Source organism: Ovis aries, chromosome 9 (assembly GCF_016772045.2).
Source record: "Ovis aries strain OAR_USU_Benz2616 breed Rambouillet chromosome 9, ARS-UI_Ramb_v3.0, whole genome shotgun sequence".
NCBI classification, from domain to species: Eukaryota; Metazoa; Chordata; class Mammalia; order Artiodactyla; family Bovidae; genus Ovis; species Ovis aries.
This window is the reverse complement of record NC_056062.1, coordinates 67814900-67842416: the sequence shown is the minus strand read 5'-3', so window position 1 is coordinate 67842416 and position 27517 is coordinate 67814900. Positions and strand designations below refer to the sequence as shown.

At 36.6% G+C, this 27517-nt stretch overlaps 1 protein-coding gene across 5 annotated transcripts in view; it reads left to right on the top strand.

The window, feature by feature from the left end:
• Positions 1 to 27517, top strand: part of PKHD1L1 (PKHD1 like 1) — a 193822-nt gene that overhangs the window by 131603 nt on the left and 34702 nt on the right. For all 5 annotated transcript variants that reach the window (XM_060393472.1, XM_042254383.2, XM_060393473.1 and 2 more), the window contains exons 60-73: positions 1579 to 1682; positions 3057 to 3186; positions 3926 to 4047; positions 6503 to 6593; positions 9595 to 9743; positions 9826 to 9948; positions 10473 to 10584; positions 10666 to 10782; positions 13438 to 13603; positions 16064 to 16296; positions 16482 to 16649; positions 19888 to 20045; positions 22779 to 22914; positions 25681 to 26025. In XM_060393472.1, coding sequence (XP_060249455.1) covers positions 1579 to 1682; positions 3057 to 3186; positions 3926 to 4047; positions 6503 to 6593; positions 9595 to 9743; positions 9826 to 9948; positions 10473 to 10584; positions 10666 to 10782; positions 13438 to 13603; positions 16064 to 16296; positions 16482 to 16649; positions 19888 to 20045; positions 22779 to 22914; positions 25681 to 26025 — 2154 coding nt within the window. The remainder of the gene's footprint in view (positions 1 to 1578; positions 1683 to 3056; positions 3187 to 3925; positions 4048 to 6502; positions 6594 to 9594; positions 9744 to 9825; positions 9949 to 10472; positions 10585 to 10665; positions 10783 to 13437; positions 13604 to 16063; positions 16297 to 16481; positions 16650 to 19887; positions 20046 to 22778; positions 22915 to 25680; positions 26026 to 27517) is intronic.

Genomic DNA, 27517 nt, shown 5'->3' with positions numbered 1-27517 from the left:
TTAATTTACTAATAAAAGAAGCTAGGTCATCTGTCAGATAGAGTCTGCAATAGCCCCAATTAGTGATGCACCCCTAGAATGTAACATGCTCCTGCCTCCTTTGTATTCTCTATGAATAAGTAGCAAATTTAGAACTAGTAAAATGACCAGACCCAGACTCAATTTTTAGGCAAGAATTCCTCACAACTGGTGGTTGTTTTTCCATTAATGAGTGAGTGAGGTCGCTCAGTCGTGTCCAACTCTTTGCAACCCCGTGGACTGTAGCCCACCAGGCTCCACTGTCCATGAGGCTCCGGTGTCCATGGGATTCTCCAGGCAAGAATGCTGGAGTGGGTTGCCATTAATAGGCACGTAATATACAACTGTTCTTCCTTTTGTGAAGCTAGCTGTATTTAATAATCATTGCCTGGATCTATTAAATCACTGAGGTTTAAAAAGGTAATACTACCATTTCCTCCTCTTTTATAATCTTGAATATTTCTATAAAGAGAAGCTTCCCCAGGCAACTGTTTGACCACCTTGAAGGATAATTTAGATAGAAAAAATGTTGAATTCTTTCCTTTTATTTTTTGATTTTCAAAATAATGAATTGGTTCCCAATCATCCTCTGAAGGTGACAAGGAGTTTTAGTTTTGTTTTCTTATTAGTATCCTTATGAACTTCTTAAGTTCTTCACCATATATACAAACACTGGCTCATGGATTTCCAGACAGAAATCAATTTTCCTTCTAGTGTAGAATAACTTCTCCAATGCATTTCATTAGATATCAATTTTTGAAACAAGGAATATTCTCTAGTGTTTTTTTTTTTTTCCGGACATGAATCATTGTGCCCCAGTTAACCTGTATAAAAAACAAGAGTAATCAGAGTTCCTGACCCGTAGATATTGTACGAGAATTAAACATAGCCTGTTAAGCACTTAGTACAGAGCTTGACATAGAGTCATCTCTCACAGATTGTTATGGTTGTTCCTAATAATCTATGAAATTGCTTTTTGTCACTTCAGTGGCACTTATGACAAACTCAATCTGCAGATACTTGGCAGTGCATATTCTGGAAAAAATTATGTAAAGACAATGTCTTTAAAAAGCTCTTTGGAGCATCAAAATTGAAATGTCAGGTAAATTATAAATTGTATCTCATGTCATGCATTCTTAACAGGGACAGTATAACACCAACAGGTGTAAACTGACTCTTGGGGGCAAAAAAAGCTGAAACAGTTTATGGTCCTCAAAAAGGCCACCATACAGTGACAGATATATAGTTGTTGTTGTTCAGTTGCTAGGTCGTGTCCGACTCTTTGCGACCCCAATGTGTAGTACATCTGTGATATTAAAATTCCATGGAGAATGGATTCTATTCGGAAAAAAATGTTGAATGAGGTTTTTGGAAGGGCAGTAAAAAAACAGCTTTAGAAACATTACCTTATTTGGATTAAAAGAACAAGAAATGAATGTAATTTCCTTGAAAAAGTTGAAAACAAATTTGTAATTTGGAAAATTACTAGAACTTTCATAGTTTTTCAAAAATTTTTATTCAGTTTCAAAGAAACAAATGTGTAACTTTTTTCCCCACCAGGAAATGCAAGAATAAGTAATGTGGAATTTTATCACAGTGGTCAAGAAGGCTTCAGAGATAGCACAGACCCAAGATATGCTGTAACATTTCTTAACCTCGGACAGGTTTGTACTTTATTTTAAATTTTTGCATATACTCAAAATTAAATATTTTAATTTTATTTTCATTTAACTTTACTTAATAGCCACAACTTAGAGTTTATAAAACTAAATTTAATATGATAAAAATTTCTTAGCTATATTTCCCATTAACATTTTTAGACTCACAGCAGGAGTCTAACCACATCCTGCTGGTTATGTCAAGTATGTCATGTTGGAACCCCTTGACTCCAACCATGTCATTCATTTATTTAAGGCCAGTAAGGAAAAAAAAGGAAATGGAGCACGGGAGGTAGAAAAATTGAAGATCTATGATTTCACATCTCTGCTTTACAATGACCAAAAATATGTCCAAATAGTTACTATTAAACAAAGTGAGTACTGCTTAAATTTCTCAAATGAAAAGCATGTCTGAATATCCATGCCTCTGTCAAAAGGCATATTTTTCTTCCCAGATATCTGGGAAGATAAATATGCCTAGAGGGCTGGTGACTTAAGAAAAAATGAGAGAGTATATTTCTTATATGGAATTTGAAAAAGAATTGATACATATATGTATAACTGAATCACTTTGCTGTACATCTGAAACTCACACAACATTGTAACCAACTATGCTCCAATATAAAATAAAAGTGTTTAAATAAAATATGTACGTATATTATTGGGAAGGAGATAAATTGGGAGTCTGGGATTAACATATACACACTACTGTATGTAAAATAGATAAACAACAGGGACCTACAGTATAGCAAGGGAAACTATGGTCGATATTCTTGTAATAGCCTATAATGGAAAAAACTATGAAAAAGAATAGATATATGTGTGTAGCTGAATCACTTTGCTTACACTTGAAACTAACACAACATGGTAAATCAACCATATAGTCAATAAAAATAAATAAATAAAAAGTTTTAAAAAATCATGTGAGTTTGAAATTGAAACCCCTAAACTACTCATTGACTGTTTTCCTACAGATATTTGAATTTGAATCCCTTGCCTAGAGTATCAACTTTCTTAGTTAAAAAAAAAAAAATCCCTGGTTGTCATATAATAAACTATTCTGAAAAAATAATTTTTAATTTCTTTGCATTTTCTAAGTAGTGATAAAATAAATATAAATGCATAGAAAACCGCTGGAGAATTTTTAATTCACTTTTAAAGTAAACAATTTTTTTGCTTTATTTAACCATAAATTGAAGAATGTAGCAACTTCCTAGCATTAAAAGATCGCCTGGGAAATCATATCCTTTCATGGAATATAAACTGAGTATTTTTATTTATCAAAATTTGTTTACTGAAAATCACCTACTTCAATTTTTTTTCTTTAAATATACTTTATTTTTATTTTTTAAATGTTTACTAAATCTCAATGTTTTATAGATTCAAGAACGTGGCTCATCTTATGTTCAAGGCTGTGCTTTTCACAATGCCTTTTCCCCTGCAATTGGTGTATTTGGGACAGATGGATTGGACATAGATGATAATGTCATTCACTTTACAGTTGGGGAAGGTAATATGATAATATTTTGGTCCAATAATCTGTCTTTCTCAGATAGCCTTGCATGCAAGCTTTGGAGCCATGGTGTCCAACTGGTCTTTCTGCAAAAATGGAAATGGGCTAAGTTTGTGCTAACATGGGAATTACTAAACTGCATGTGGCCGTTGAACACTTGAAATGTGGCTAATGTGAAGCTGTATTTTTAAGTTTAATTGTACTTAATTTAATTGTACTTACTTTACATATAAGTAGTCATATGTAGCTATGGACAGTACAGCTCTAGAATTATTTACCAGATGGTGCTCTTATGTGAGTTACCTAATCACCAATATTTTAAATTACTATGGCTTTTAACATACTTCTCACATATCAGTCAGAAAGATTATTCACAAATAAATGCTATTATTTTATAAAAAGTAAGTTTGATTGTAGGGAATTAACCTTCCTTGAATATCCCTCTATAACATAATACAAACTCAATGAAGGTGTGTATAGTATAGTATGTGTTTGTTAAAATCTAGGGCAGAGCCTGTGAACCCACATATTTAACAAACACCGCAGAAGATTCTATTTTAGGAAATCTGTTAAAGAGGTAGAGTATCAAAGAGTTTAGAGGATTTGCTCTAAAATTGAAGAGGTTCTTTTGTCAGGCTCAAACTAGAAAACTGATTTCATTGAAGAAATGAACAACATTCTCCATAGTACTCATTACAAATTTATATGTATTGGGGGGATTTTATTTTTTTTCTAGGCATAAGAATATGGGGGAATGCCAACAGAGTCCGGGGAAACTTGGTTACACTTTCAGTTTGGCCAGGAACCTATCAGAACAGAAAAGATCTGAGTTCCACACTCTGGCATGCCGCAATTGAGGTAGTATGAACAAATTTGAAGACTGTAAGCTACCATGTGTAAAAGGGAGAGATAGTGGGAACCTGTGGTTTAGCACAGGGAAATCAGCTCAGTGCTCCGGATGGGTGGGAGTTCCAAGTAGGGGGGATATTTGTATACATATAGCTGATTCACTTTGTTGTACAGCAGAAACCAACACAATATGGTAAAGCAATTATACTCCAATTTTTTTTTTAATTTATTTATTTATTTATTTATTTTTTTTCTTTTAATTTTAAAATCTTTAATTCTTACATGCATTCCCAAACATGAACCCCCCTCCCACCTCCCTCCCCATAACATCTTTCTGGGTCATCCCCATGCACCAGCCCCAAGCATGCTGCATCCTGCGTCAGACATAGACTGGCGATTCAATCCACATGATAGTATACATGTTAGAATGGCATTCTCCCAAATCATCCCACCCTCTCCCTCTCCCTCTGAGTCCAAAAGTCCGTTATACACATCTGTGTCTCTTTCCCTGTCTTGCATACAGGGTCGTCATTGCCATCTTCCTAAATTCCATATATATGTGTTAGTATACTGTATTGGTGTTTTTCTTTCTGGCTTACTTCACTCTGTATAATCGGCTCCAGTTTCATCCATCTCAACAGAACTGATTCAAATGAATTCTTTTTAACGGCTGAGTAATACTCCATTGTGTATATGTACCACAGCTTTCTTATCCATTCATCTGCTGATGGACATCTAGGTTGTTTCCATGTCCTGGCTATTATAAACAGTGCTGCGATGAACATTGGGGTACATGTGTCTCTTTCAATTCTGGTTTCCTCAGTGTGTATGCCCAGAAGTGGGATTGCTGGGTCATAAGGTAGTTCTATTTGCAAGTTTTTAAGGAATCTCCACACTGTTCTCCATAGTGGCTGTACTAGTTTGCATTCCCACCAACAGTGTAGGAGGGTTCCCTTTTCTCCACACCCTCTCCAGCATTTATTGCTTGCAGATTTTTGGATCGCAGCCATTCTGACTGGTGTGAAGTGGTACCTCATTGTGGTTTTGATTTGCATTTCTCTAATAATGAGTGATGTTGAGCATCTTTTCATGTGTTTGTTAGCCATCCGTATGTCTTCTTTGGAGAAATGTCTATTTATACTCCAATTTTTTAAAAGGTGAGCTCCAGTAGCCATTGGATTTTTCTGTGTTGGCGTCTTTCGGTCTAAGTAGTTTTCCCTTGTTTCCTTCCTTCTCCAATGTTAATTACTGCTTTCAAGCTCCACTATAGGATTTCTCTGCTGCCAATTGACTGAATGCCTTACACATATTACTGTTAAACTCTGAATTTAGTTTCCTCCCTTACATGAAAAATTGAGAATGATAGACTTATATAGAAGGTCTAAAATTCATTTTTCATCTAAAATTCTTCTCTACTCAAGGTTATTTACTCTTATCAGATATTACTAATTGGACCCTATTTCCCATGAAGTTTCTTCAGTTACTTTAGCTGTTTAGTTAGGTGTAGAGTGAGATTGTGAACAAGAAAATAGAAAGTACAGAAGGAGGATTTGGAGGAAAGACAGCTTCCTTTTGTTTTTATTTTGCTTACTTAAATCATAGGAAGGGAAAGGAATTAAAAAGAGCTCACTGTGAAAGATGGGATAGGGATTGAATTTTGTTTTTGTGCAACTGTTAATAGTCACCTTAAAGCAAAATCCAAAAGTCTGGACCTTAGTATACATTTATGAGATAATAATGTTCTCGTTTCATCTGTTCATAGATGTTAGAATATAACCAAACATCAATTAAAGTTAGTTATATCTTTTGAAAGATATTTTATCTTACTTTTATGAATTGTGTTTGACTTTTTATCATCTTTAAAGATGAGGGTGTTTAATATGCTTTCAGTTAGATTTTGTCTGTTTTGCTGTTACTATTAGGCAAGAAATAAACCTTCTATGCTTATACCTTTCATTTCTACCACTCTGATTTGGCTCGTAAAATAAAATTGTTTAGTAATTACCTAATACTTGTTCTAACCCTGTTTTTATTATAGGAGATTTTCTTTAAACTAATGAAGGCCTCTACTGAATTTAATGACCCACTATAATTGTCTTTGTTGCCTTTTTCTTAACTAATCAAATTGGTGACAGAATATAACCAAAAAGAGTGACAAAATTTTTGTAATCTTACTATAATACTGGAATTTGGTGTATGCCTTGTTAATATTGAACCACATCCAGTGGATTTTGACTTAAATGTACTTTAATGTACTTCTCTAGGGGTGGGTTTACACCAAGAACCTAAGGCAATTTCAGCACTTCATTTGTATTATAAATTTGAATGTGGGTGAATAGTGAATTAAATTTTTATTTCAGAAAGCATTGTGGTAATTAGTTTACTGGTGTATGTTGCATACCTGCTTTCATTGTGTAATTGTGTAAAAGCCTGACTTAAAGCACTTTCTTTATCATTGTACTAGATAAATAGAGGTACCAATACAGTCTTACAAAATAATGTAGTGGCTGGATTTGGAAGGGCTGGATACCGCATCGATGGTGAACCTTGCTCAGGTAAGTCTTTGGGTCATTAAAATTAGGAAATATCTTGTCCAAATTTATTAGAAATAAATGATTATTGTTTGTTAGTTGAATGTGTAATATCACCTCTTCCTGGGCACCGAAAGAACTCAACAAACAAAGTTTTTTCTATATAATATTGGGTTTAAAGAAAAATTAAAACCAATTTTCTTCTCCTCCTTCACCCACATCACTCTTCACACAGTGATATAACCCTTCCAAGGGGGAATCTGGCAAGAGCTACCACAATTACAGGGGCATTTACCTTTGACTCAACATTTCTACTTCCTGTAATCTAACAGTTGCCTCTACAACAATGAGAAAAAGATTTGTGAACAAGATTATTCATTACAGCGTTGTCTGTACTGGCAGAAAGCTGAAAGCTACCCTGTGTCCAGTTATTGTGGGCTAATTATAGAAAGCCAAATGTTGAAACACTAGGCCCCTCTAAAAAAGAAGGAAAAAGATGCATACCTATGTATTAGCATGGAGAAATCACCAGGTATTCTAAAATGATAAGTGGAGGTTGCAGAACAGTGTATGTCAAACTATTTTGTGTACAGTATGTTTTGTGGAAGAAAGGGAAGAAAAGACTATGTGTGGTCTATGAGGGCTTCTCAGGTGCCTTAGATGGTTAAGACTCTGCCTACAATGTGGGAGACTTGGGTTTAGTCCCTGGGTTGGGAAGATCCCCTGGAGAAGGGCATGGCAACCCACTCCGGTATTCTTGCCTGGAGAATTCCATGGACAGACGAGCCTGGCAAGCTACAGTCCATGGGGTCACCAAGAGTCGGATATGACTGAGCAACTCACACACACACACACACACACACATACACACACACACACACCCCAGTATATGTATTTACATAAAAAAAACATTGAAAGTGTTAAAGCAAAAAGTCATCGAAGTTAAGTAGGAACAGGGTGCCTGGTCACTTACCACTGTATAAATTTTTATAACCTCTTGACTTCTAAACCAGGTAAATTAATTATTGAATCAAAAAAATAGAATAAGAGAACTGCAGGCCTTACCTCTTGAGAAACTTAGCTAAAGGAAATGGAATTTTCTCTGAAAAAATGTATAGCCCTTCTACAGTTGATTTTTTTACATATCTGTAGTTATTTTTGAAATTTATTTGAGTAAGCATTTTTTCTATAAATTCAAAAAATATTGGGCTTTAGCTAATTTTATTTTTGTGCAAAATACATTTTGAAGGAATAAAACAGCTTTGGCACAGGTTTAACTGATTCCTTGATATATGCTCCTTTTAAATATTGTAGTTCACAACAGCTTAAAAGTGGCTCTTCTTTGACTTAAAATTTTAAAATATGTAATTTTGTAAAATTTCTTGGAAGTGTTGTTGTGGGTTTGTTTAAATCAAAATATGACCTGTGAATATGAGTATTTACTAATATGTATAATGCCATGTAATACATTTTTACTGACTATGTTGATCTTCCTAAATAATTGGGAGTGTCTATAAGGAGGTTTTATATTTAAAGCAATTGAAAAGTGAGACATCACAAAGGAATTGAAGATTTAATTCCTGGGATGCAACATCAATTTACTCAATTCATGGCCCAGACAAGTGAGGGGCTGGGAAGCCGGGAAAGGAACTCTGACACAAGTAGGTCCAGAGGTGAAGCCGAGCTTGTCCACAGGGCTACACTGTGCAAAAGCAAGGTGTAGACATGAAAACCGCTTCTTGGGGAGAAAACAAAACGGAAGTCAGGAAAACTGACCATAGGTGAAATGTCAGTCTCATAGAAAGAAGGGAAGAGCGGTAGAAGATGGAGGAAGTGAGATCTTGGGGAAATTGAACAAGAGAGCTGGTACAATGTACAATTTAGGAGACAGTGCTCCTCTTTATAAGGAATCCTTAAATTTATGCATGGTTAGGAGGGGCTGTTTAAGGGTACTGCTCTGGTTTGTCCATAAGTAAAACTTTCATGAAAATCTACTTTCATTATCCTGTATATTAATAATGGATATAGCTTCCATTTATTGAAGCACTTTATTTGATTATTTCATTTCATTTTGAAACAACCCTGAATTAGGCATTAAAATTTTTTATATATGAGGAAACTGAGGTTATAAAATTTTAAGCATCTTTCCCAAGATCAGGCACGCATTAATGCAAGAAATATTTGATGAGCACCTACCTCTTCATTACCTTCTAGGCTTTAGGAATCTGGCAGTGAAGGAGCTAGACACAGTTCCTTCTCTCATGAAGCTTATTTCTAATAGAAGAGAGGAGATGAATAATTCACAAATAAGTGGTAATTAAACATCAAAGTGAAAAAAATGTAATGCCATGTTAAGTGACTTGAGGTGCTACCTCGTTTTTGTGTGTGTGTGTTTTTTATATATATTTGTTTATTTATTTGACTCCACCAGGTCTTAGTTGCAGCACATGGGATCTTTCAGTTGCAGTGTGCAGAATCTAGTTCCCCAACTGGGGCTTGAACCTCCTCCCTCTACATTTGGAGCATGGAGTCTTAGCCACTGGACCACTAGGAAAGTCCCCCTGAAGTGCTACTTTGAATCAGGTTGTCAGAGAAAGCTTTTTAAGGAAGTGACTCTTAACTTGACAAAGGGATGATCGGAAGAAACCAGCAACATTGATAGGCAACAAGAGCTATCATTGTATTTTTCAGTTTAGCCTTGTTTGAATCCAAACTTCATAGTCTTTCTAAGGAAACTCATCTTTAGTCAGATATAATAAGTTAAGGGTACTAACTCTAAGTCAAACTTTTGCAAATGAATATACAATTATTCTGAGTAACAGTGAAGAGACAAATTAGATGAGAAAAATGCTAAATAAAGTAAACCATAAATGGCCGAGCCATGCAAATATTTGATTATCTTGTTAAAACTTGCATCAGAATTATATATTTAATTTTTTAAAAGAATTTCAACTTTAACCAATACTGCTTATAACTGTCATTTGATTCATAATGTTAATTCTTTGCTTCTCTATTTCCTTCAAAGGTCAGTCTCATTCTCTGGAAAAGTGGTTTGACAATGAAGCCCATGGAGGTTTGTTTGGTATCTATATGAACCAAGATGGCCTTCCTGGATGTTTGCTTATACAGGGATTTACCATTTGGTCATGCTGGGATTACGGAATTTATTTTCAGGTAAATGGATCCCTAAAAAGTGATTGTTTATTTTCTTTAATGATTGTATTCTGTACAGTGTAACCAACAAATTCTATTACAGACCACGGAGAGTGTGCATATCTACAATGTGACCCTGATTGACAATGGAATGGCCATTTTTTCAATGATTTACATGCCATCTGCTGTATCTCACAAGATTTCCAGTAAAACGGTGCAAATTAAGGTAAACACACAAAGCAGAAAGAACAACTCTGAGAAGGGTAAAATTACTGAACACAAATGATTTTCTCGACTTCTTTGCCCTTCTAGTCATACCTCCTGCTTTTGTGCCCATCGTCTTCTGCCAGGAATCTCTCCATCCTTCCCTCTGCCTGCTCCTTCCCTCATCTCTTCTTGCTTATCACCTACTAATCTTGTCACAGTTAGTTTAATTTTCACTCACACTATGAAGTCTCCTGAACCCGCTTAGGTAGTTTTGACACTTTGTCCTCTTGTTGCTACTGTTCCCTGCACAAATTCCTATCATAGAAACACAACATGCCATTATATATAATTATTTATATGCCTGTCTCCCCAGTCCCTCTTTGAGTGTCATCCTCTCAGGGTAGAAATCACATCTTTTGCATCTTGGTTTACTGATGATCTACTTCTCAAAGTTATATAGGTTGTGCTTTGCTACAGTGGAATTCAGTACTATTCATCGTCATATTGTTATTAAAGCTTACTTTTTGAACTTTATCTAAATAGAACTCCCTAATTGTTGGAAGTAGCCCTGAATTTAATTGCTCTGATGTCCTAACTAATGATGATCCCAATATTGAACTTTCTGCTGCCCATCGAAGTTCTAGACCTCCATCAGGTAAAGATTTTAGAACTTTTGGTTTTGGGGTTCATAAGAGTGCATATTCAAAGTTCATTAACTTTCTTCTTTTTATAAAAGGTGGGAGAAGTGGGATTTGCTGGCCTACCTTTTCTTCAGCACATAACATGGCGCCTCGGAAACCCCATGCAGGGATCATGAGTTATAATTCCATCAGTGGTCTTTTGGACATCTCAGGCAAGTTTAAACATAGTCTTTGAAAATCTACTCAATTAAGTTATGTAAAGACTATGTAGAATATAACTAGTAATTTCATTGTTAGTTAAAAAAAATAATGATTAAAGTAATCTGCTCAATATGACAAGCAAAGAAACTGGACGTCAGAGTCAATTTCAAGAATGGTTCCCTGGGGAGTTCCCTGGTGGTTCAGTGGCTAGGACTCTGCATATGATGTGGCCAGAATAATTAAAAAATGGTTCCCTGGCCAAATTTGTATAAATATTAAAGAATTGACATTACATTTTCCTTCTCAAACAACAGAAAAGGCTCTGGTATAATGATTTGATATTACTTAGTTTCTCTAAATTGGAATGCCCTTTTGTATCATTTGGGTTATGTTTTATTAGAACCTTTTACAGTTTAAAAAATTTTAGTTCATAGAACTTAAATGTTTTCTCAAACTTCCACTGCTTTTGGTAGAGCTAGAATTAGAATCTAGATCTCTTGACTTAAAAATACACTGCTTTTTCACTGAACCAGGATGCATCCTTAAAAATATAAAATAGTTATATACAAATTCATATAGAGAATATAGCAAGTATTTTCATTTTTCCCATTAAATACACTGAGTCATCCTCTATTTCAGTTTAGCAAGTCTCCCTTTCATGAAAACTTTAACCAGTGTTGCCTCAAAGAAACCAGGTCAATAACTTAGACACCTAAGTTTTGACATACTATTTCTCATAATTTTAATTCCTAGAAATGCAGGAGAAATTATCATCATTTGTCCATAGTCAGGACCAGAGTGAGGCTATAGTGAGGGTAAGTGTCAGGCCAAAGTGAGAATTAGGGTCAAACCCTAGTGAGCATGAGAGTCAGCCATAATGAGTATGAGAGTCTTGCAACAAGGCGGACGAGAGTCAGGCCATAGTGAAGACCAGAATCATTCAGGCTTTAGTGAGAAAAGGAGGCGTGCCCCAGTGAGCCAAAGAATCAGGCTTCAGTGAGGAAAGCTTTCAGGCTATAGTGAGGCATAGAGTGAGACATTTGCTAGGCAAAGAATCAGGCCATAGAAAGGACTAGTGTCAGGCTCTAGGGGATGAGTTTCAGGCCTTAGTGAGGACAAGAGACAGGCTGATGTGAGGACCAGGGTCGGACCATCGTGAGAATAGACTCAGGGCCCGCTGAGGAGCACAGTCAGTGCATAGTGAGGGCAGAGTTGGGGAAACGGTGAAAATTTGTTTCACATTTTTAGGAATTAAAATTATGAGAAATAGTATGTCAAAACGAAAATAGATATCTAAGTTATTGACCTGGTGTCTTTGTTGATGGGCTTCCCTTGTGGCTCAGCTGGTAAAGAATTCGCCTGCAATGTGGAAGACCTGGGTTCAATCCCTGGGTTGGGAAGATCCCCTGGAGAAGGGAAAGGCTACCCACTCCAGTATTCTGGCCTGGAGAATTTCATGGACTGTGTAGTCCATGGGGTCGCAAAGAGTCAGACACGACTGAGTGACTTTCAGTTTATAATGTGGATAGCCTCGCTAAAAATTGCTTAACGTGCCACATAGGTTTAAGACCAATAAAGGATATCTGCATAGTGTATGAACAGCATCTACTGCTGCAATATTTTGTTAATATTATTCTACAGGTTTATATTCATGTATATGCAATTTTTTCTTAAAAGAAAATGTAACCAAGCAGGGTAGTAGATAGCACATAGCTAATCTAAGCATTTTTTGGAGCCACTTTTTACTAAGTTTTGAAATTTTAAGTGCGAAAGAGCTTGTTTTTTTGGTCCAATCAGTTTTATCTTTGGACCACATAATATTTGCAGTAAAACCAAGGGAGCAATAGTGTTTCAGTTATCCTTTTCTGCATAACAAACCATCCTCCAAATTCAGAGCCTTTGAACAACCATTTATTAGCTCATGATTCTGTGGCTTGGCAATCTAGGTTTTGTTTAGCTGAGTAGTTCTGCTAATCTTACTTAGGACTGTTCACTGAGCTGCTATCATTTTACAAGATGTCTTAAGGACTAGTTATTCTTGGATAGTTTCACTTCCATGTCTGGTGATTGGTGCTGGCCCTTGATGGGATAATGGGAATGATTGAGCCAAGCATCTCCTAGGCTTATTCACATGCTGATAATCACAGAATTCCCCCAAAGTACCAAGAGAGTGAGCCCTCATATGCAAGCTCTTTTCAGATCTGTTTATGTTACTCTTGCCCCATTGTCTAAACCAAATCACTGAGAAAATATGCCAAACTCAGAGAAAATACAAGAGAAGACTACTCAATGGTGTGGATTTAGTCCACAAATAGTGGTGGCCTTACCATGGGTTTCCCTGGTAGCTCAGAGAGTAAAAAGTCCACCTGCAGTGCAGGAGACTCATGTTTGATCCCTGGGCCAGGAAGATCTCCTGGAGAAGAGAACAGCAACCCACTCCAGTATTCTTGCCTAGAGAATCCCAAAGACAGAGGAGCCAAGTGGGCTACAGTCCATGGGGTTGCAAAGAGTCAGACATGACTGAACGACTAACACTTATCTGACACATAAGAGCTCCTTGTTCAAGGTAGTGTTAAATGATATGTTTGGTGCAATAGATTTGAAACAAAACTGATTCAACACTTTCTCTATAGTAGATAATGATTTTCCTATTATTTTTGTTTTAGATACAACGTTTGTTGGATTTAAAAATGTTTGTTCAGGTGAAACTAATGTAATATTCATTACTAACCCTTTAAATGAGGATTTACAGCATCCAATTCATGTGAAGAACATACAGCTGGTTGACACTACTGAACAATCAAAAATATTTATCCATAGGCCTGATTTAAGGTAAAATATGTGAAAGTTAAGCTGCTTCTTCCCTGTCATCACAGTTTTCCATTGTTTTATTTCCCTGCCATAGACCTGAGAAAGTTGATGTATTCAAAGTAACTGTTTATGTCTATGAAATTTTAATTGGCATTATGAAAGTGTGTAATATATCTATGCCTTCAGGTAAGTTGAAGAATCTAGGCCTTATTATGTATATTTTCTCACACTTTTCTGCTTGTATATCATAAATAGCACCATCTTTAAACATGAAAGATAACAGACCAAGTGCGAAGTGTATTTGTACATTGAGATCTCTCCATTAATAGTCACCAGAAATGAAAATCATGTCTATAATTTCTTCTCTTTTCCTTACCTCTTTCGTTTCCTTTTGCTTTCCAAATATCTTATTATATGCGCCACAGTGTATATTTGGAAATTAAATGAGAGTCATTATAATCATTGTGATTGAGAATATGCAGAAACTTTGAATGATGATTTTTTTCAATCACAAATGTTAGTTGGCGTCAGAATATTTCTAGAAGTTGAACCACTTAGATCCTAAGTCTTGAAAGAATATAGCCAATAACTGCTATTCTTCGTAAGATGAACAGACCAGGAATTTAGATATAAGAAGCTACCAGAGGAAAGAAAATTTCCATTAGAGCTCTTTGACCATTTTCAGTACAGAGAGAAGACAAGAAATAATGCTAATTAGATAGACATCTTTTCAGAGAAATGTAGTATTTCATAACTAGTTTGGTTTCATCTGATCTTATTTTGATGAAAACCTGGTATCTCCTCAATAATTGTTATACCAAAGTGTTTTTTGGCTCACTGGAGGCTCTCCCCTCCTAATAGCTAATAGGAGCTATTAGCTCCTATTTAGTTATCATTGAATCTTTCAGATTTCATATATAATTTTAATATCTAGGTCATGGAGAAAACATTATGTTTTAAAATATATCTTTGAATTCTGTGCTTTTATTGGGATACTGTTGGCACAATCCCAGATCCCTTTTACTAGGTAGTTCATCCAGTCCTCAAATGCTCTAAATGTTGGCCAGTAATGACCTGCATTTCCCTGCTTTTCCAGACGATTATTCAAACAGGAGTAACTCTGAGAGGCTAAAGCTCTCCCTACTACCACCTTCATGCAGTCCATAGAGAAATAATTAATTTATACAAGAAGAGGTAGAACCCCTCTGGGTGTAATTCATGATCCAGAGGTTCTCTTGAGATCAGATTGAAGCTGGTATGTAGACCATAGTCGTCCCCCTTTTCTTTCCCTTGCTGTATATGGCTTCTCTCCTTTCCTCTTCTCTCCTTTCCTTATTGAGAACTCTCTTTATAATTCACTTGAACAAAAATCCACATCTCAGGTTCTGTTTCTTTGGAACCTGAAGTAAGATGGAGCCCTACACTATAATGTAAGAGTGCCACTGGGCACTCTATTCACAGACTTGCTCACAAAAACTGCACACACTGGAACACAAAGAACACATAACCTACAGAAATCTTTATTCAAATCATCTCCAAAACCAATAGAGTAAGGAATAGTTAATAGTTTCACATCTTTTTTAGCAAAAAGCTCAGGTCTACTAGATAGTTGCTATAACTCTGGAATAAATTTTATTTCCCCATTGTATGTATCATATAGTGTAAGTATACTATATACCATGTATATACAATGTCTAGTACATTGCAAATTAAGCAGCTGTTTTTATTATTATACCTAATAACAGTCAACACTCCAGGTGGCTCAAGATGAAAGCAGAATACTGTCTATGATCGAACTGCATGATGGGATTATAGTATTTCATCTCTAATGGTTTGGATATCTACAGAATGGTTATTAAAATATGTAGTGTAAAAATTATAATTTAAGTATATTTGCTTGTATATACATAGACAAAAGCCTACAAGAATATACACTAATCTGTAATTGTTGATGAGCCTAAAAACTTGGGATAGAAAGGTGAAGTGGACTGAGCTTTTATTAAGGATTTACTTTATAGGAAACATGCAGTACATTTATAATTCTTAAAGAACCATTAAAAAGAAGAAAAGGAAGGGAAAAATATAAAGACTTCCCTGCCAACACAAGGATTTTATATGTCTGCTGCTGAGTAATTTACCTACTCTTTGAGCAGTGTTAGTATATTTTGAGCAATGCACAAATATGAAATGTATCATTCAACAAAATGGAATTCTAATTTTTTCTCACAAGTATAAATTGTCCTTTTGAAATGTTAATGAATTCGTAATAATAGACCAAATCAATACAATGGGAAAGAAGGTCTCATTACAATGTTAATTATATATGCTACTTGGTCCCACTTTAAATCCTTTCTAAAATAAGATTCAAACAAACAATGTTGTGGTACTTTAATCAAATATGCAAGTATATTCTAATGCTCTCCAGAAATAGGGAGTTTATACTAAATCTAAGTATTTATGCATTTCACCTTTTCTCCACAGTAAGGTGAATCCATCAGATTGTGTAGATATGGTTTGTGATGCCAAAAGGAAATCTTTACTTAGAGATATGGATGGCTCCTTCCTGGGGGATTCTGGTTCAGTAATACCTGAAGCAGAATATGAATGGAATGGAAATAGCCAGTTTGGAATTGGAGACTATAGAATTCCTAAGGTGATGCTCACATTCCCAAATGGAAGTAGAATTCCTGTCACTGAAAAAGCACCTTATAAAGGTTTGTTGGATCTTATTCTGTTAGTCTTCCGGTTCGTGGAACAAAACACATCTTTTATTTTTAATGATTGATGTACTCTAATGTATATTTTGTACTTATTAATCATATGTACAAGCAAAAAATATGTGAATGCTTCTATAAGGAGATTCTGTTTCATTTATAAATGTGTTTTCTACCATTTCCAGGAATCATTAGAGATTCAACCTGTAAATACATTCCGGAATGGCAGGGCCATCAGTGCTTTGGGATGGAATATGCAATGATGGTTATCGAAAGCCTGGATTCTGACACAGAAACTCGAAGAGTCTCCCCAGTGGCTATAGTGAGCAATGGTTATGTTGATCTCATTAATGGTAGGTATTCAATGTAAATCAACTAGTTACTCAAAGCATTCACTCTTTATTACATTCATGGGCATATCTCATAAATTATCTATCACAAAGAACTAGCAAACATCTGAACTTCCTTGCCTTCTGAATTTAAAAAAGATCTAAGGAAGGGAAAGAGACTTGACTCTTCAGCAGTACCCCTCCCATTAGAAAGCTGGCAATGACTCCAAACTGACCGTTAAAAGAAGAGCAGGAAGATTATGCCTTGAGTGATCTTTATAGGTATGAATGTGGCATAAATACATTTAAGAAAAAATTGATCTGAATGTCTGCAAAAAAAAACCAATTTTCTTTACATAAATTAAAAAACTGATAATGTGATATTTGTAATACTTGAGAAGGAACAGTGTCAACCTACACCTTTCATTTTTATGAATCCTTGGAAGATTTAATCTTGAATCAGTGTGTTGTGAGGTTTTTTTGTTTAGCTTTGGTTTTTCTCCATCCTGATTTCTCTGACTATGAAGACTATCTTGTCAAGCTCCAGAGTCTAGGTCCCTTCCATTCTGGTCCTTGTTGGCTCTCATGTAATGGAAGGCAGTGGTCTCCTGAGGATTCAGATCAACTCTAGTGTCCAAGAGTTTTTGAATAAACAGGTGAAGTTTTAAAAGCTACTTAAAACAGAGGGCAAGGACTCATTGTATAGCCCTGAAGTGGCATTGGGGCAACCCACTCCAGTGTTCTTGCTTGGAAAATCCCATGGACAGAGGAGCCTGGTAGGCTGTAGTCCATGGGGTCGCAAAGAATCGGACCCGACTGAGCGACTTCACTTTCACTTTCAGTCATGCTTTTAGAGTCTTTGAAATGCTGAAGGGGCACATAACCAGGATCAGAAAGATCTCTCTGTCCTGACAATGTCACAACATATACCAGAATATTCTGAAATTCCCAAAATAGCCAATACCCTACAAGTTCATTTTTTTAACTTGTTGAAGAGACTAGAATGAGCTATGTCAGCTACATGATTTTAACTCGCTCCACCATTCTGCTCTGACATATAATCTGCCTGGTTTCTATGACCTACAGTCAACCCAGTTTCAAATTCTACCTTTCAGATTTTATAAAATAGAGAAATCATGGAAAGAATTTTAGACCAGTAAGTAACTAATGAAGAGGTTTACAAATTGCTCTGTTTTGTATGGGGAAAGATTTTATTCTATTTATTTTTATATTTTGCTTTTCCTGAAAGGCAATACAAGTTTTCCATTTATAATAGTGATATGACATTTCTCTTTTAAATAAATTTTAAAAAGTGACTATCTAAGGGTAAAGAACCCACCTGCCAATGCAAGAGACATGAGATGTGCGTTCGATCCCTTGATTGGGAAGATCCCCTGGAGGAGGGGATGGCAACCCACTCTAGTATTCTTGCCTGGAGAATCCCATGGACAGAGGAGCCTGGCAGGCTACAGTCCATAGGGTCACAAAGAGTTGGACACAGCTAAACTGACTTAGCACACATGCACATCAGTTTAATGAGAATATAGTTTAATGATAAATAATAACAACATGGCAAAAATTATGACAGTGTTAGGATTATTGAAGCTTGGGATGTCTCTATTAGGTGGAAAGAAAAATTCCAAGATAAAATTAGTACACACCACTAAAGTTTCCCTCAATTTTATTTGTTTTTAAAATATGGCTTATGTTACTCTAAATTTTTTATTTTTGCATAGAAATGTCTGTGTCCAAAAGCCACAAAGAAGGTTTATTTAAAAGCAGAATTTATGTTTTCATTTTTTAATATAAATTTATTTATTTTAATTGGAGGCTAATTACTTTACAATATTGTATTGGTTTGCCATACATCAACATGAATCCACCATTGTGTTCCTCATCCTAGGATTTATATCTCTAATGCTAAGGAATATGTTATGCTCTATTTGAACTTCAAAGGTTTATATTGATGTAAAATTCAATCAAAGTTCAATTATAAATATTGATAATTCCAAGCAAGCTAGGAAATTGAGCAAAACTAATGAATAAATATATCAAGAAAATTCATCATTCCATATCTCACTGTTGTGTATATATATAATCCCAGCCACTTTAAAACTGAAGTGCAATAGAGAAGTTTCTTACAAGTCACGTTACCTGTGTTCTGGAAATGTCTGGATTTGGGTGAAATTGTCCACTTTCTTTTGGCTTTTGAGAGAGTTTAATGGAGGGTTATTTTTCACATTTCTCCTGTTTATGTATGATGTTGACTCTCCAATAGTACCTATCCTCATTAACAAAAATATTAAAATAACAAGAGGAATGTTAAAGGCAATAAAAACACACTTAAAAGTTTGTCAAGTTAACAAATTAACTAATGAACAAATGAGTGTGTGAAATAATGAATAATCAGTGATTTGGACATTCAAATGTGTATGTTTTCTAGGTACAAGCTGTATTTTTAGCAAATCAGCTCTGTTAGAGTGTATTTCTCAATAAATGGTTTGAGAAAGTTGGTTCCCACCCAAAGTCACATTTGATAGGAGAAACAGGAGAAAGCATCAAGCATTTTCTCCTCACTGTTGGGCCTGGACTCAAACATGATTATTAAAATAGATATATAAGTAAATCTGCTATTTCTTTTAATAACCTTCCAATGCAGATCCTCAACATATTAATTTACCTTCTGACCCTGAGCTGTCTGAAAGTAAGAATAGTAGAGAGGGAGTTGCTTCCCTGCCTTGCTTTAAAAAAAAATTTTTTTTTCATGTAACCCTTTTCTGTTTGTTTAAAGTCCGTCAGGAGCCTTTATTTGCTGGCTGCACTGGGCCTTTGTTGCCATGCACAGATTTTTGTTGCTCTGCCTGGGCTTTCTCTAGTTGTAGCGAGCCGGGGCTACTCTCTAGTTGTGGTGCCGAGACTCCCTGTTCAAGTGGCTTCTCCTGTTGTGGAGCACAGGCTCTATGGTGCACAGGCTCAATAGTTGTGGTACACGGGCTTATCTTCCCAGACCAGGGAACAAATCTGTGTCCCTCACATTAGCAGGTGGGTTCTTAACCACTGAACCACTAGGAAAGACCCCTGCCTTCCTTTTTAAGGCAAGGCTTGAGAAATAGCTTAGATCACTGAATGGACAGGTGGATGGATAATGGCTGTAAATGCTGAACTTGACCACTGCAATTTATTTTGAATACAATTACACTTCGGGCTTTGCACTAGTAATATTCATAAAACGGAACATGAACTTTCATTTGTGTGGATGTAGGGCCACAGGATCATGGCTGGTGTGCCGGGTACACATGCCAGAGAAGACTGTCCCTGTTTCACAGCATCGTGGCTCTGGGCAAATCTTACGAGGTCTACTTCACAGGCACTAGTCCTCAGAATCTTCGACTGATGTTGCTTAATGTTGACCATGACAAGGTAAGGCAAGATAGAAATAATTTCTTATTTTATTATTGGTTCCAAGTGCACAGCAAAGGGATTGGTTCAGTGGTACATACACATGTGTCTATCTGAAACTAACACAACACTGTTAACCAACTATACTCCAATATAAAATAAAACGTTTTAAATAAATGAAGTAATTATTGACAGGTATGTAAAAAATAATAAAAATTATTTCATTTATTGACTCTGTCAAGAAATGTACTTTGTCATTCAGCAATTCTATGACAATTATTTCTGTTCAATTATTTCAAAGTAATTTATTCTAAAAACAAACAAAAAAAAGAATTACTGGGGAATCCCCTGGCAGTCCAATGGTTTAGACTCGAGGCTTCTACTGCATGGGTCAGGGAGTGAAGATCCAGCATGCCATACAGTTTGGCCAGAAAAAAGTAATGAATAAACTTTAAAAAATCAAAGGCTTAAAAAAAGAGTTATTGGTGTTAGTTGCATATATTTCTATCTGCTAAGGACTTTACTTCCATCTCTGTCCTCTGGAACAACATCAGCCTTACAGCTCCTTTTCAGGAACCAGTAGGGTACCACTAAGAATACTGTGAATCCAGGCAGCTTTATCAGCCTGAGAGCACACAGGAGTCCCAGCACCTCTCTACATATGCACTGGCTTGTGCTGCTTCATCTGGTGTGACAGTGAGCCCTATGATTTGTGTGATTAGCAAGCAAACCTGAACTTTTACGTAAAAATAGCACGCGTCTAAAACTGGCCCCTTAGGATTATATTGTCATCCTTCCATGCTGCTATTATTTATATATGTCAGAAATACACCTTTGCAACTTACTTCAGAGATCACAACACATTATCTAAAATATCTTCAATAATGTCAGCTCTTTGCTGTAAAATGAATTCAGCTGGGATCATTAACTTTATGCTATGTCAGCAGGAAAAGAGTATGAGGTTAAGTAGAAGTCTCATACTATAGATTTTTTTCCTAAGAGTATGAGACTCAGAAGTCCCAGAGTATCAGGAACTGATACTCATCAGTAATGAGTATGAGACGAGGCAGAGAGAGGAGTAAGGAAAGGAGACACTCGAGAATGGCGAGAGCATTTCCATCCTTTCAGCTGCTCGAGATAAAACCTTGGAATCATGCTTTATTCCTCTCTTTCTCTCACATTCCTCATCTAGCCCATCTGCAAATCCTATTGGGAGTTCCTGCAAAATGTCCAGGATCTGACCACTCCTCACCTCCAGTGCTTCTGTCCAGCTTGAGCCAACATTATCTCCTCCCTGGAGTAAGGCAGTTCCCTCCCAACTCCTCCTCCTGCTCTGCCTTTGCCCCCTCTGTGGTCTGTTCTCAGTAACAGAGCTCAGTAACCACCGAGATACCTTCAAAAACACAGGTCAGAGCAGGCCACGCCTGTGCCCCAAACCCTGCAGTAATTTCCCCATTGTCTCCGTACAAGAGCCAGAGTCCTCACAATGGTCTACAGGGCACCCCTTAGCACTCTGACTTCTCCTCCAGCCATGCTGAGCCCCTTGCTATTCCTCACCACACCAGACATCTTACCCTCTGGGCCTGCATTTCCGATGATGGTAAGTCTGCCTGGAACATTCTACATTCTACTCCCAACTTCCTCAACTCTCATTCTCCTTTGCAGGCCTACCCTGACCACCCCTCCCTGCTGGCTCACCCAGTTAGTCAGACTCTGATCTACCTTTCTTTTTTTCTATGGCACTTCTCACCTTTTAACATGCTTCATACTCTAATTTTTATTATTTCTATTGATTGTCTCTCCCTATTCTAGAATGTAAGCTCAAATAGGGCGAGGACTTTTGAAAGTTCCTAAAATAGTATCTAAATCAATTAAGGGACTCAATTTTTTGAGTGAAAGAGAATATTTACGTGTAGCTTGTTAGATTTCTTGTAAATTCTGCCCCACCTTTGCAAAAGCCAAGTCTCCTTACTTTATCTGATAGCATGAAATATGGGGAATGAATATGAAGGATGACCCGCACTTCATCAGGATAGTTATTTTGATGGATTTTTTTTTATCTTACTAAAAAATTTTTCTCAGAGATGAGCAGTGTTTTCAACATGAAGTACCTAATTTTGTGTGGTTGCATGGTACAGAAGAGCACTGCTAATGCTCCCATTTCCCCCGCCCCTGGAGTTGAAAGCCTGTGTTGAACGTCATCTTTTAAAGGAATTCATTCTTTAATTTAGAGGTTGTCCTCTAGTATTTTTTCTTACATTGCATTCTTTCCTATGAATACGTGCATGCTCGATCGCTCAGTCATGTCTTACTCTTTGAGACCCTATGAACTGTAGCCCACCAGGCTTCTCTGTCCATGGGATTTCCCAGGCAAGAATATTGGATTGGGTTGCCGTTTCCTTCTCCAGGGGATCTTCCTGACCCAGGGATTGAAACAAAGTCTCTTGCTTCTCCTGCACTGGCAGGCAGATTCTTTACCACTGCCCCACATGGGAAGCCCTTTCCCTGAATTCACACACACCTTGCATGCCTGCATGCATGCTGAGTTGCTTCAGTCATGTCCAACTCCTTGCGATCCCATGTTGAATGTAAATCTGTTTAAAGTTTTTAGTTTAATATTTACCCTAAATCCATAAAACTTTGTTTTAATATTCTACGGAAGGCATGTATAAAGAATATTTTCGAAGTGCTAAATTCTAAGTATTCTGTTTCATTGTTCTCTTTAGATGTAAAAATGTTGTTTATTTTTAATAGGCTGTTCTGGTAGGAATTTTTTTCCCCACACGTCAGCGTTTGGATGTCTATGTGAACAATACACTGGTCTGCCCCGAAAATACAGAGTGGAACTCCCAACAGAAATATTGTGAACCTGCTAGACAACTGTATACAGGTATTTGCTCAGAAAAATACAGCGTACATTGTCTATGTACTTAATGGTGTATAAAATTCTTCATAGTGTTTCATTATTAATATATTTAGTTCCTTAGCCCTTGACAAATACAGAGAAAATAAATGTTTACCCATGATCCACCACACACTCAGATGTGTTCGTTTAGAACACGTGTGCCCTGAAAGAGCCCTCCTGATGGAATTCTTGTCTATCTGCACACCTGCAGATAAAAGTCTGTGTGTATCATGGCTATTCCTTTGCCCTGGGAACATTTATATGCTACACATTTAGTTCAGTTATTCCTGCGTACAAAAGAGATTTCGCTTAGAATTTTTACCCTATGTTGGCTTCACTTCTCTTTCCTAGAGGTTAGAACCTAACTTCATTGGTAGTCACCAGAAGTATTACCGAGAAAGTTAGCATAACAGCAGTTGAACACTGTGAAGTAAATATGTGAAGTAAACTCTGGATTTAAAGGAAATATATGAAAGAAGCTAACTTGCGTGTTTACCAGTGTTGCAAAACCAGGATTTAGCTCTGCTCCCGGAAGATTTTTTTGTTAAACAGGGTCTTAATAAGGCCAGTCCACTCCTTTCCACATGTGCTACTTATCATCATATTTTAGTTGAGCCCCCTAATCTTGGTTAATGATTACATCAGTGTGTGCTGTAGATCATAATAGAAGCTAGACAGGAGAGTATGAATGAATGACCCATAATCATTACTGTCTATGAAGCAAGTCCTACTTCTACTAATATGAATAGCTGCTATTTCCAGAGACGTTGCCGTGTGTCAGGCACTGTGCTAAGTGCTTTGTATATAATAACTCGCTGTCCCTATGTCCTAATAATAACCCTCTGAGGTAGGCACAGATGAGTAAACTGAGACACAGGGCGGTGAAGTAATTTGTCAGGGTCTCTGTCTTAGCTCAGGCTGCCATAACAAAATGCCATAACCTAGATGGCTTAAAAACAGAAATTTATTTTTTCACTATTCCGAAGGCTGTAAGATCAGGATAGCGTTATGGTCTGGTTCTAAATACTTGCAGATGGCTGCCTTCTCACTGTAATCTCAGGTGGCAGGGAGGGGCTGGGGAGAGAGCATGAGCTCTCTGGTGTCCCTTCTTATAAGGGCCTTAATTCATCATGAAGTCCCCACCCTCACTTCCTCTAAACCTAATTACTTCACAAAGGCTTCATCTCAAAATCCTATCACATTGCGGGTTATGGCTACCATACATGAATTTGAGTGGGGGGACCCAATTCAGTCCAGAGCAATATCAAAGCTGGTAGGGGCAGTGCAAGGTACTGAACACATAGAGTCTAGCTCTATACCCACACACTTTGTTATGCTCCATGGCCTCCTTGTGAACTAGGAGAGTCAGTGTTATTTTTACATACAAATGATTGCACCTATTTGCAGCTTAATTTTTATAAATTTTAACTCTTTTTTTTTTTAAAAATAATACTTTTGATACAAAGTACTCTATCATTCAAGTCAAGGAAATAGAAAGAATATCAACAGGCAGAATTTAATAAATTGGTTACAGGGAATTGATTACAGAAGTCTACAAAACAGTACCACCCACTGCCCTTTTAGAAATTTTTTTTCTGAAATAACATTGTTTTTAGACAAACATTTTGCTTTGACACTTGGAATGAGAAATAATATCCCTGTATTATGACTGTACATATCTCTTTAGGTTGCCCAAAATGTGAAGACATGAGAAAGTTACCTAGAATAAGTGATGTATGCATCTCTAATGGTAGTTTGAGAACAGCTTCAATTTATAATACTAAAGCACAGGCTTCAGATTCATGGAATGTTTAAGCCAAATTGCAAGTAGAACTTATACTAGTAGATGTTCAAAAACATATAGTAATAATGACATGGCTTCTCAATACCATTGCTATGAATGTCTATTATGTTAGTAAGAAATAATCCCTTTTTTCTTAGATTCTAATTTCCTTTCCTCAGTATGCCCCACTAGGAAATGTGGTAAGAAGCTTCATACCACATCCCAGTATTATTTTACAGTCAGACTTTGTGTTCAATATGTGTTAGTGGATTTATTACTTCTTGGACATTGTTTATACTATGCCCTAAAATCACATATCTACTTATTCATTACATATATAGGTATATATAATCTCAATCACTTTTATAAAAATTCAGTGCCCTAGAAGAATTTGTTTTGTATCAACTAAAGGGTTTTCAGTCTGAAATGTAAACTTGTGTTATTGATATGAGATCCTTCTGAGATGTTCTCTTATAAACTTCATTTATAGTATATACTTTTGTCCTTAGTAAAAATAGAAGCACTGAATCATCAATTTTCCTGAAGAGCTGGTATAGAACACTGCATAAACTAAATGGCTATTAAAGTTAAATTTACATTTTTTAATTACAAAATGCCTTTGCTCAAGGCTTTAAAATTCTGAAAATATAAAGAGTATTATAAGTACAACATAGATTTCAAGTTTATAATTAGATTTTATTTATCATTAGTATGTCTATAGCTAGTTGTTTTTTAAAGTAAATTTACTGTATAATGATTATTAATGGTATTATTTTAAAAATTGACTAATTTTGCATGTCAGTTCTATAAATGTTTTTACTTTTAATATGCACATTTTCCTGTGAAAGAATGATAATACTGAACTTTTTCAGAATTTTGTACATTTAAACAAATATTAAATACTGCATGGTAATTATGATAATATAAATAAATTTAACTGTGCTGTTTTGGCTTTTTTCCCTTTATAGACCAATTACTTCCTAACCTGAATTCCACTGTCCTTGGTGAAAACTACTTTGATAGAACCTACCAGATGCTTTACCTTTTGGTTAAAGGAACTATACCTGTTGAAGTTCATACCGCTGCAGTCATATATGTCTCTTTCCAATTACCTGCTGTAACAGAGGATGACTTTTATAGCTCTCATAATCTGGTTAGAAATCTTGCCTTGTTCCTAAAGATACCAAGTGACAAAATCCGTGTCAGCAAAGTCATACGAGGGGAGAGCCTGCGGAGGAAGAGATCCATGGGGCTCACGGTTGAATTGGAGATTGGTGATCCTCCCCCTCAGTTCATAACCAAGGACACCGCAGGTATGAAAAGTAGACGCTTGAGAAAGGGTAATGTCATTACCAAAACCGCATCCATAAATAACACTATTGAGGCTTGGTAAGCCAGGCCTCAGGAAATCCCACCAACCCCACATCCTGAACCCTCTAAGGACCTGGAGACCCCTTTTCTCTGCTCTACTCCTGTAATCCCAAATTATTTTGAATTATGAGGAAACTTCAACCTCTATTTTGTTATTGTAGCGATTCATTACTTCCACAATAGGATTTGACCTAACATAAGATCCAAAAAATGACCTAAGGAAGTGACCTTATAGTTGAGAGATTCAGGATGAGAAGAGTTGGTCAGTGAATGAAAAGAGTTGGTCAAAGTGGGTGGTAAGAATACTGGAGCTGCGGAAATAGGTAATGAGAGTTTGGTCCAACTGAAGAACTGGAAAGGACCCAGAAGATCTGCAGCAGAAGGCTCCAGGAAGAACAAGCTGCTGGAGACGAGGTTGAGAGGTAGATAGGTGCTAGATCATGGGAAACCAAAAGAGGTTCTCCTGTTTGTAAGCCAAGAGGAAGGACAGTGGAGGTCTTCCTAAAGGAGATAAATAAACCCTTGGAGATTCTGAGAGGTGGGGTAGTAGGATGGGATCTCTAAAGTCATCTATTTACCCTAATAAGTGCAAATGTGCAAGAATATGTCCTGTCTTTCATTTCTGTGAATGACCTAATCAACCTTACTAGCCATCACCCCTTTCTCTGTCCCTTACTCACTATACCCTATTTTCTAGGTATCAGAGATAAAAATAAGCTCAGCTATTCTGTCAGAGGTAACTGTGGTGGCTTAAATTATGGTTTCCTTAGGCTGACTCTGGTTGAGCATTTGGCTAAATGTTCAGACCTTCAGATTTTGTTCCTCTCCATCTTTTCAAGTTGGTATCTGAATGACAAGGGGCTTTCTTAACCTCAGACCCTCCCGCTGCCCTCTTGTCCTCATAGTTTCTGTGGCAGGGTGGGTGGTCTTCTCTGCTCTGCCCGAACCTCTCTGTGGTGCAGCTGAACTTTCCTGGCCTCTTGACATGCAATCACATTCTCAGCTGTAATTCCATGCCATTGTCTCTGGTGGTCAAGCCAAATATCTAGGCATACGCTTCTCCAAGAAGATGAGATCTGGGTCTTTGTAGGAGGAAGATTAGCATCCAGCTTAAGCTTCAAGTCCCTTTACTTGTACAAGTCCTGGGATGGGCTTTAACTTTCAAGGCCCTGGAAGAATGGTCCACTTAATAATGTGGTCAAATAATTGACTATTATTATAAAAGTTGTACAAATAAGACTTATTCTTAAAGAGAGTCTCCATGTTGTATAAATTGCAGACTCAGAAAATCCTCATCTACCCCATTCCTGTTAAGCATCTTCTTCATTCAACTCCCAGGCTCTCTTATGTGTCCACCTAGTACTGAGTGTTCTCATCTTCTGCCGCTAGGGTCATCACTCATTTCCCCCGGCGATTTGCTTCTGAGCTTTAACC